This window comes from Lynx rufus, unplaced genomic scaffold (genome assembly GCF_022079265.1).
Source record: "Lynx rufus isolate CCGP_SWC_20201006 ecotype Redwood Valley unplaced genomic scaffold, mLynRuf1.p SCAF_1, whole genome shotgun sequence".
In the NCBI taxonomy this organism is placed as follows: Eukaryota; Metazoa; Chordata; class Mammalia; order Carnivora; family Felidae; genus Lynx; species Lynx rufus.
In genome coordinates, this window is record NW_025814823.1 from 25,166,374 (window position 1) to 25,177,824 (window position 11,451).

General features: G+C 51.7%; 1 protein-coding gene across 1 annotated transcript in view; it reads left to right on the plus strand.

The window, feature by feature from the left end:
- SIAH3 (siah E3 ubiquitin protein ligase family member 3) overlaps positions 1-8,137 on the plus strand; it is a 67,234-nt gene extending 59,097 nt beyond the window's left edge. Inside the window, exon 2 of the mRNA XM_047080431.1 lies at positions 7,469-8,137. Within this exon, the coding sequence (XP_046936387.1) occupies positions 7,469-8,137 (669 nt within the window). The remainder of the gene's footprint in view (positions 1-7,468) is intronic.
- Positions 8,138-11,451: the final 3,314 nt, after the last annotated feature.

Genomic DNA, 11,451 nt, shown 5'->3' on the forward strand with positions numbered 1-11,451 from the left:
GGAAAGTGGGTCTAGATCAGTCTAGCAAGCGGACAGATTTCCTGGGTCGATCGAGCGGCCTGTCCTTCTCAAACAACTTGTAAAGAGCAATCTGCTATTAATAAAAGGAATGTCTGAGGCTTAGAGTAACCTCTGTAAAAAAAGTAAAAGCAAATAAAGTACCCCTCTGACATGAAAAGTTTGTTCCTCAAGGCTTTTATTTCATGGCCTACGACAGCAGCTGAGCACTGTCCTCGGTGTCCTCCTCCTGGCCAGAGCCCCGCGCCTACTCTGTGTCCCATCACCGCTGGGTTCTGGGTAAGGGGCTGCCAGGAGACCTTCCTGATAAGCCCACGGCCATGGACTCACAAGGACACACACACACCCCTACGCACTCCTGAGAATGTAGCAGCCGAAAATAAAAGGCGCAGGACAGGGCCTCCACCTGAAAACAAACAGCCTTTCCAAGGATACGGTCCAGAACAGGGTTCCATTTATACATCATTCACGCATTCGTTTACTCCAGCAACAAAAGCTGATGGAGAGTTTACCCGATGCCAGATTCTTCCAAGTGCTGGATTTGCCCATCACTGGGCTAGGCACTGGGCAAACTAAATACGGCCCCTGCCCTCAATGGCGTCCACCCTAGCTGAGGAGAGAAGGCCGCGAGCTAGTAATTTCAGCGTGAGCCGGACAGGTCTTAACTGCCGTTTGACTCCACAGGGCAGAGAGAGAGAGGCGGCATCCATATTATGGAGGCTTATTGGTCTCAGACAACATCAGTCGGGACTGTGGCTGAGCCACCTAAATGCTATAAAGGACAAGAGCCAACATGATCCTCATACGTGAAGGTGTCACTAATAGCCCGATGGATGGCACAAATACGTATCAAGCATCTATCGCGTGTCAGGCACCATGTGAGCAGTGAGGACGTGTGGGCAACAAGTCCCCATCCTGAAGGCTCTCAAAAGGCAGGAAACTATGTATAAATCAACCAGCCCCGGGCAGCCAAGAGCCAGGGCCTAGGAACTAAACAAGGGCCCTGAGAGCTCAAGATCTGAGTCCTAGGTTTTGTTCTCAGAATGTCACCCACATATTCCTTGCCCGCTCCTCACAGAGTGAGACTGTCCTGGATGTATACCTGACCAGGCGGGTCAAGAGGCTTTCGAAATCATAGGACTGGTGTGCGTACAGACACGTGTATGGACTCCTCTCACTGCTCTTTGCCCATGGATCTTGGTTCTTAAAAAGTTTGGTTCAGGGGCGCCTGGGTGGCTCAGTTGGTTGAGCGTCCGACTTCGGCTCAGGTCATGATCTCGCGGTCTGTGGGTTCCAGCCCCGCGTCGGGCTCTGTGCTGACGGCTCAGAGCCTGGAGCCTGTTTCAGATTCTGTGTCTCCCTCTCTCTCTGCCCCTCCCCCGTTCATGCTCTGTCTCTCTCTGTCTCAAAAATAAATAAATGTTAAAAAAAAAAAAATTAAAAAAAAAAAGTTTGGTTCACCAAAATTTTCGTTTTCATTGTCCTCTTTTCCAATTAGTTAACGGCATACATATATCCCAAGGCCCAAGCCTTCTGTGTGTCTGCTAACCCATATCTCCCTGCTGAATTTACATAATTTTGCTCATCGGTAAAAGAAACTGTGTGTGCAATGATGTAACGGAGGCAAGAATCTGGTATTCTTAGAGATGGGCCTTGACTCGGTGGCCAGATACAGCAATGTTTGGGGAATAAGCTTCCAGGCCCACCCCTACAATGAAGGATCTCTCTGCAATACTTAAACCGATCTTCATGGCTTGAAAACCATGAATTTCATACAGGCAAGTCCATTTCTAGCCTTCGTTATTCTGACTAACTAACCCCCAATTTCACCAACGAAAGCCTCTGCGAAATGTTAATTAGCAGCATCTGGTGTGGATCAGAAATATGGATACTGAGGCAATGGCAGTTGTCATCTCTGGAGTGTGGCCTTCCTGCTAACGTGTCAGATAATCACCTCAAAGAGTGACTTCTGATTAGGGAACTGATAGCCTCTACAGTCTGGTTAAAAAGGTTCACGTTTATACCACATCCCTCCCACTAAAATATTTCAAAGAAAATCATGGACATTACCATGCTGTCCACAGGAAGATCTCATCCATCTGTGTCCCAAGTATAACTAAGTCTGGGGGAAATGGAGCATGGGACACATTCTCTAATGAAGATGTTCTATCCCAGGTGACAAGAGTCCCACTGTTGTTTTCTGCTCTCAGCGTATTTTTTGACTGCTTGGAAGGCATTCCAGAGTCCTCCTGGGTTTTGTGGGCACGTCTACAGTCACGGTAGGTTTTGACGAAAAGAGGGGAAGGGCCAAGGTGTCCGGGGAAAATAGACCAGGCAAAGCTCAGCCTTCAGCCTTGACCATCCCTCCTCGAAAGAGTGAGAATTTTTAGGCACCGCAGAGTGGGACCTAGGGTAGCTAACAATTATTCCCTCTTCTTAGCAGCCCTGATTACAAACTTGGTGCAGGCCTTGACGTTATCCCCAAACTCTGACACCTACCCTGAAATTTTACCCCCTCCCCACCTGCTTTTCAGCCCTGGGTGTGAAATGCACTGATAAGCATGTTGCTCTCCCCTCCCCCACACCCCCCCTTAAGTCGCTCTCACTAAAGAGACTTTGGGTGAGCAAAGTCTAAGCAAATGCCTATCATTTGAAATTGGGTGCAAACCCTCCCCCAGCTGAAATACAGTAGCAAGCAGGGCTTGCTGGCCACAGAGAGCAGAAAGGTTTTTCTGAGATTTTCCAGGGGCAGTTGTCCTCTTTGGAGGCCAGGATTTGGAGAGAGAGCCATTACCAACCATAGGAGTGTGGCTGATCAAATTAAGGAAGGCGTTTTTTAAATTCAATTACACCCTCAGTGGAAATGGTCTCACTAATGCTTGGGGAAAGAATTATACCCAGTCCATAAAGCCTAACACTTCTAAACCCAATTTTGCACATTATTCTAAAGGTTAATTCAAGATCTCTCTTCCAAATGGGAAGTTAAATACAGCCAATGGGAGGAAGGCATCTGCTGACTGACTGAGGAGTTTATCAGCCTGTAAGAGTTCATTAGTTTTAATTAGCGTAATCACTAATGTTGCATTAACAGTTTAGTGAAGGAAAGTAATTACTCACACATCCGCTGTATTAGATGGGAAGATTAGAATTCATTTTCCAAAACGATTAGCATTTTGCCAATTAAAAGAATCCTTTCTCCCTGCCAGAAACCCTGTGACCTCACTCACCCGAAGATCGTCTAAACGAAACATATTTTGCATCAGAAAATGGAGCAGGAAGAAGGGGAAGAATTAAGGCTGGGTTTATTCCTAGAGCCTTCTTGGGGCACAGCGATCGCAGGGGCTCCCTGAGTTGATAGTGTCCCGCTCTATTTGCATAGTCATTCACTTCAGTGGCTTCAGATTGTGCCCTGGGCTTTGTCACCCAGCAGCAATTAAAAAATGAAAAGGCTAGTGGAAGATGAGGCCGAAGGAAGCAAGGAAGCAAGGTGGAAGGGCCGTTGCTAAGGTCCCCTGGTTGGACAAGAGTGGGACTTACCACCGGCCCCATCCTGAGCGCGCAGGAGCGCTCGCTCTACCGCAGGAAGCTGTGTCTCTTGGGCCCCTTAATGACTTCCCCTGAGCACCGGTGATATCTTGCCACCTCTTCTCCATCTCTACCAGGACCCCCAGAGACCCATTTCTGCGACGGGAATTTCAGGATGTTCTGCCATCATGGGTCTGTGTGGGGACAGGAGGCCCCAGGCCAAGTGCAATGCTGGGGTTTCCAGGCCCTTACGTTGGCCTGTGTTCAGTCCAGAGTGCTGCCCAAGTGCAAAGATCATCTGGCCAGGACAGACACAGGCAGGCATGGACTGAGGCAGAAGGCCACCGGAAGTAATCACCCAAATCCACATCTAAAGGGAAATGCCATCTTGATGTAATACTTACTAACAAGTATTGCAATACTTGTAATAATTTGATGTAGTTATTAAAGCTGTCTCACAAGCATTATTTCCTTCGATCCCCAAACAACCCTTTGAGATACGTATTTTGTTGATAGGGAAACTGACTTAATCAGGGCTACGGACAAATAAACAGTGAAACAGAATAGAGTCTGCAGACATCCAGCCTGTGATCATCACAGACTCTGATCTCTGTCACCTTTGACTGATCTGGGCTCTGTTCCCAGCGGCACCCCTTATGAGCCACGTCACCTTGGGCAAGGGACTCAACATCTCCAGGTTTCTTCATCTGCAAGACTAATATAATATGTTTCTCTAGTGATTGTTGTAAAGACAAAGTGAGAGAGAGGAGCTTCTCAGAGGCTGGGAGAGGGGACCGCGTTTGGGGCTTTCCGTGAGAGGCCGAGACCGGTCCTCTTGAGCCCAGCAGACGAACCCCACTGCCAGGCCTGAGTCTGTTGGAAAGACGTGGGGGGACCCTGGCATGTGGCCGACAGTGTGCGAGCCCTGGGCTTTTGTACGTTCCCAAGGGATACGAGAAACTCCCCCTCTCCCACTGACTGAATGGTACATGCCACCAGCAGGCAGGTAGGAGCTAAGCCAGATTTAAGTTTTTCATCTGTCTTTTAAAGAGGAATTGATCGGGCGCCTGGGTGGCTCGGTCGGTTAAGCGTCCACCTTCGGCTCAGGTCACGATCTCACGGTCCGTGAGTTCGAGCCCCGCGTCGGGCTCTGTGCTGACCGCTCAGAGCCTGGAGCCTGCTTCCGATTCTGTGTCTCCCTCTCTCTCTGCCCCTCCCCCGTTCATGCTCTGTCTCTCTCTGTCTCAAAAATAAATAAACGTTAAAAAAATAAAGAGGAATTGATCTTTCCTGTGAAAAATTAAATGAAGTAATACCAACTTTCCACAGTGCCTAATTCCTAGCAGAGGTTACCTACTAGTCAGTCCCCTTTCCTGTATTTAACACGAGAGGGGAAGTCAGACCCATCACTAGCAGGATTCTGGAACACAGCCTCCCTCATGGGCCTGGCAGGGGTGCAGGATGGGTGACGGCACGCTGCCCCTCCGCTTCCGCCCAGGAACAGCGCAGGAACCACGGAAAGGCCCCTGTGGCTCACCCCCCAGGTCGGCTGCCGTCCCCGGGCAGGGCGCAGAAACTGGCACCTGGAGCGAACAACCCCAGAGCAGAGCTGGTGCGACGCCCGCCTGCCTCTAGGTCACCCGGGCCACAGGGCGACCCGCACACCATGTGGGGGGTGTGTACGCAGCGGAGGGGGGGGTGGGGCCCAGGATACCCTAAAGAAAGGGAAGCCAGCCAGGCCTCCACCATTAGCCAGCCTCGAGCCCAGGGAGACGGGCACCCTGGCAGCCACAGTGGCACGAGTCAGAAGGCAGACCTTCACCCTCAAACTCTCCACGTTGGGGACGAAAGGAACCGAGAGGAGGAGGCAAGGGTCCAAAGGCACCTGCAGTCCTGATAGGGCTTGGAGAGCCGGGGCACAAGGGACACGGTGCCTGAGTTCCGCCCAGAGGCCGGCTGCCCCGGGATGGCCTCGTGCCCCGAGCGCCCCGCGAGGTGCCACCTCACTGCACGGCCCCGGTCCCACAAGGCTAGTTCAAGGAACCCGAGCTGGAACTCCAGGAATGGAGGAGGAACTGGAGGCAGGGAGAGCTTCAGGGAGGGAGAAGGGGGGGAGCGGGGCTGCCGTGTTCAGAGTCAGGGGGGTGTCAAAACGGCCAAGCTTTGTAACCTTGGGCACGCAACCACGGAAGCCTGTTTCTTCAACTGAAAAAATAGGAACCGTAGTCCTCGGGTCACAGGGAGGAGCCTTGCAAAAATCACAATTAATGAGGCGCACGCTGATGTCTGTGCCACCCACAGCCAGAAACACGGTTCATCCTGCTCACAGCCGATCCCCCTAAGCACCCTCACGGTCCGGGCCAGAGACAGCAAGAGCCATCACAGCTCCTGGGGCGGGGGGGGGGGGGGGGGTGTTTGTGGACACACTGCCACGGGGAACAAAGGATCGGGAGAGTCTCAGGGTGGAGGCTTCCTCTCATTGAGCCCCTGGGAAGCTGCTTTGGAGCAGTGAGCCTGGAACAGGGCAGAAATGTGCCCGGTGGGGGGGGGCGGTCGGGGGTAAGGGCGAAGTCCCGGGAGTCACAGATGAGGCTCCCTGCCTGGGAACTGTGGCCCAAGTTGCACATCATCAGCTCTGCATCCCTCCTGAGGACCCAGGGGAGGGCACCCAAGACGGCACAACCCCTGGCAGCACTGGAAGGACAAACAGGCACTTACCGCAGCGTTGTTCTAATAAGAATAGCAGTGGGGTCGCCTGGGTGGCTCAGTCGGTTAGGCGGCCGGCTCTTGATTTCAGCTCTGGTCATGATCTCACAGTTTGTGAGTTCGAGCCCCGCGTCGGGCTCTGTGCTGACAGTGCGGAGTCGCTTGGGATTGTCTCTCTCCCTCTCTCTCTCGCGCTCTCTCTCTCTCTCAAAATAAATAATTAAACGTAAAAAAATATAATAATATCAATGATAAGAAAGGGAGGGGAGGAATTCCATTGGCTTCTAATGCCTGCACAAAAATATTAGCGGTATTAAAAAAGCAAAAAAAAAATTGCTTTTTGTCTTTATGACTAATGACCATCATAATGCACGTTGAAGGGGGAAATTGCCTATTTGTTTCAGTATTTTGTTAAGGAATCAGAAAGACATAAATATTGTCTTTTCTTGGACTCAAGTTTCAGAATCTCAACCATCCAAGGCATCTACCTCAATTTTTTTTAGGGGTTTGTTTTTGGGTTTTTTTTTTAACATGCTGTTAGCTTTGGAAAATATCTTCTTCGCGAAAGGAATTTTTTGCAGGAGCTTCCGTTTTTAATTGGCACAATTTAGATCCTATACCAAAATGACATGACGTGGAGAAGATTTAACAGTGTCTCAGCACCTAGATCCGGCAAGACCTTCAGGACAATTTAATTGTGTCTCATGAAAGCATCTGTCAAATCGGATAGTCACAAGTGTTGGCGAGGACGGGGAGACACTGGAATCCTCTTACCCGGCCGACGGGAATACAAAATGGTGCTGCCACTTTGGAGAACAGTCTGGCAGTTTCCCCTCGTTTCTGGTGGGGTGGTGGCTTTAATATTTATTTTGAGAAAGAGAGAAAGAGAGAAAGAGAGAGAACGCATGGTGTGCTCAGGGGAGCAGCGAAGGCATGCAGAGAGGGAGACAGGGAATCCCCAGCAGGCGCTGCACGGGTCAGCCCAACGTGGGGCTCGAACTCACGAACCGTGAGATGGTGACCGGAGCCGAAATCAAGAGTCGGATGTTCGACCGACCGAGCCACCCGGGTAGCCCCGGCCCCTTGGTTTGGTTTGGTTTTGTTTTGTTTTTAAGAAACAAAGCTTTCGCCGCCTGCTTTCCACTCTTGGCACACCTGGGGAGTCTCAGCCAGGCTGAGGGACTGGCCTCAGCCACTAACACTCTCCTCTCTCCCGCAGTATGTGTCCAGCCGACGCGCCGTCACTCAGAGCGCACCAGAGCAAGGCGGCTTCCCCCCTCACCACCTCACCCACCACCACCGCCCCCACCGCCCCCACCACCACCTCCGCCACCACGCCCGCCCCCACCACCTCCGCCACCAGGAGGCGGGGCTGCACGCCGCCCAGGGGACACCCTGCACGTGCCCCTTGTTCTCCTGCCAGTGGGAAGGCCACCTGGAGGTGGTGGTGCCCCACCTGCGGCAGATGCACAGGGTTGACATCCTCCAGGGAGCGGAGATAGTCTTCCTGGCCACGGACATGCACCTCCCCGCCCCAGCCGACTGGATCATCGTGCACTCCTGCCTCGGCCACCACTTCCTGCTGGTGCTCAGGAAACAGGAGAGGCACGAAGGGCACCCCCAGTTCTTTGCCACCATGATGCTGATCGGGACCCCCACCCAGGCCGACTGCTTCACCTACCGCCTGGAGCTCAACAGAAACCACCGGCGTCTCAAGTGGGAGGCCACCCCCCGGTCCGTTCTCGAGTGCGTGGACTCGGTGATCACCGATGGGGACTGCCTCGTCCTCAACACCTCCCTGGCCCAGCTCTTCTCCGACAACGGCAGCCTCGCCATCGGCATCGCCATCACCGCCGCCGAGGTCTGCTCCGCAGAAGCCGAGGTGTGAAGCCAGAGGCCAACGGACGTTCCCGCACGGCCCCCCTCCGCCGAGACACTCCGCCTGTGGCCCTGGGATCCCCGGTTGCCGGGACTCCAGGCTCCTTTTTATTCTTCTCCCTCCTTCCCTCCCTTCTTTTTTTTGTCTCAGGTACTTTGTGGTACTTAGTCTTTGTCTGCCATGGGCATTTTAGTAGGTAAACATCCTGTGATTCAAGACCTTGGTGTGATGTTTGTCCTGATTTGTCGGTAGAGTTTTCTAGAGCATTTCTAATCCACTTTGATCGGGAGGGTTATTTCCTGCCACCCCCAGGTCCCTCCTCCGCTGCTCCCCCAATGAGCGAGAGCCACCGAGACCGCAAAGCGGACCGTTGGGGTTGAGAGGAGATTTGGTGTCCCAATCATTTCTTCCTTCTCTTTTCAGTCTATTTCGGACCAAGCCAACCCTGAACTGTGTGAGGACAGCAGGTTGGGGAAGGGGACCCGGCCAGCTCTGAGGTGTATTCCAGACCAACCCGACGCAACTCTGACAGCTTCCCAGGAACCTTAGGGTCAGGCCACACGAGGACGTGGCATCACCTCTGAAGGCCAGGGAACCCGGGCTGGAGGTACCACGACGCCATGAGCCCTCCGGTTTGATCCTGGGGCTCGAGGGGGTGCACAGATGCTGAACCCTCTGTTGGGCGGGCTGCTGTGGGCTTCCTGCCGGCCTGGGCCATGGTTTCTTGCTCCGGAATCAAAGTCCTCTTGTTTTTTGTGATTTCGTGAAAACCTCTTTGCCCTCTGTGGAGCGAGTAGGAAAGAAGAATAGGCGAGATGCAAGGGAAGGGAAGCAGCTGAGAAAACAAAAGATAAAATTAATCTCCCAGCTCTGGGAGGGCGTTCTCTCTGTAGAGAGTTTTATTATCAAATTGTAAAATCCATGGATCCTTTCGCTAGGGTAGAACACTTTGGTGTCGTGCAAAGGACCCACTTGACTCTTGATAGTAAGGCGGAACCACGACTTAGCATCAACCATAAGGAATTTGGAGGGTGTGCAGGGGACCTCTGACTTCCGGGGGGCAGAGGTCACTCGTACACCTAGGGCAGGGGGAAAGGGGTCCTCTTTCCTTACTTTCAAAGTGCTCCGAGGGCCCCATTCAGCACACAAACGTTGTCGCTGGTCAACTATTATTCAGCGCCCTGTTGCAGCGTGAATGAAAAGGTGACAAAATCCATCTTGCTTGTTATTGCTTTCTCTTATTTGCTTTCTCTTATTTGCTTTCTCTTCTTGCTTGCTTGTAGACTGCTTTCTCTTATTTGGCTGTCGCAGCAATTCAGCACCTTCTTGTGGAAGTCTCTCTCGTGTAGTTGAAGAAAGTACGCGTGTTTAATCGACTTTGTCTCTTCTGTCCAAAGGTGAATGCCTTTCAGCCTTCCCAGTGGGCCTCTTCTCCCCGCTGTTTGCTGTTTTGTTCTCTCCTTGGCTACTCTCCAGTCGCTGAAAAACATGGCGCCCAAACCCCACACAACGCTCATTAGAACTGAGTGGGCCTTTGGCCGCCCAGAGGTTGCTCTTTGCCCTATTCCCTCGGCGTCTTGGCTGCATCCGAGCAGGCCTCCAAACGAGTCCTTAGTTTCAGACGGCTTGGCCTGGCATCAGCAACTCTTTCCCTCACCAAAAGTGTTGGATCCTGAGACACAACACCCTTCTCCCCCCAAGTCGGTATTCCTCCAGTCACCTATTCTGCCAACCCACACCGCGAGCACCGGTCAGATTTCATAATGCAACCCCCTCTAGTCACACAGCAATCACTCAGACCCTGGGGCCAAACTTTTGTTAGGTTAGACCCTAAGGGGACCCGTAAACATCATGTCGCTGACTGAGGCAAACATCAGGTCACAGTCCCAAGGAAAGGGTTGTAACCTGTTTGCTCTATCAGAAGATCCTCCCAGGACACCAGCTCTCCCCTCGTGCCACACAGCCCAGGAATCAAGCTGAGACTGGTTGGCCGGTGCTGGGAGACACTAGCCCGCTTGGCTCCTTCCTTTATTCCCAGGTCCTTCCTCCAAACCTCAGATCCCCTTGCCTGTAAGTTTGACACCTCGGGAAGCCACGGTCCCTCCCCGGGTTTCCGATAGTCAACTACTCTGAAACATTTATTGTAGCCTCACAGGTGCCCCAGGTACACAAACAAACAAAACCTCAACAAGAATATAATTACAGTTCACAGGGGCCTTAGGATTCCTGCAAACATCACCTCTGCCTTCTTGTCGTGCTGTTACCTGAGCCAGACTAGGAATAACTTCAGGTGATTATTACTGCACACAAGACTGTATTATGAATAAGTGACCCCACATAGGAACTGGTATTTGGGTTCCTAGGAATGTTTAGAATTAAGGGTAGAAATGTTTTATCTGCATCCATCTATGGTGCTCCCAAGAAGGCCTGCCTCTCCATATCCAGATGTTGAGGAATTGAAGAAAAGAGAGCAAACAAAAAGATAATAGAGAATTGAAAACGATACGAACAAAGTGTGTGGTGTTGAGCTTTATAACCGCAAAGGGCCCCCTCGTTTGAATCTCGGGTTAATCCTTATTGGCATCCTTGACAGACTAGAAAAAATTAGAGATCCTGAGACACGAAATGACCTTCCCAAGGTCACACGTCAAGTGGGTGGGACCATGACTAGAACCTAGCCAACTGCCTACAGATTTGGTATTCTTGAAAAAGGAACACCGACCCCAAATATTCAGCAGTATTCCCGCCTCATCAGTGGACTGTGGGCCTGAGGGTCAACTGGGTCTTGGTTCTGGGATACCTGAGGGATCAGGGAGAGAGAGAGACTGGAGTGGATTTGCTTTTAGATGGCAGCCCAACTTGAAGAAGTGGTCAACCTGGAAGCAGGGGATGGGGTGGTGGGAGTGAGAACTGGCTGTGGAGTCTTCGGGATCATTACCTACTCCAGGGTCCTCTTTCTTGGATTTCCAGGAATCTGTCCAGTGAATAGCCCAGGGATCCCGTTGCCTCATTGACACCCAGGTGCTGACTTAATGACTCAACCTGCTAAGGAGTGTCTGCATGTTAAAAGCCTAGGGAGAAAGCCACACTTACAGCGAGAAATGAGTTACCAGTATTTCAATTTCAGGCATTTGTGAGAATGATATTTTTCAGGAGGTGTGGACATTCCTCCCCTTGAGGGAGGCCTACATAAATGGTGGATGCTGAAATGGAGGTCAGGCCATACAAAGCAGATTGTCTTTCACAGTCTTTGCCTGAACCTGCAACTGAGATAGATCCCATCACTACCCATGGCTACCTGGGACATTTTAAATGTTTTTATT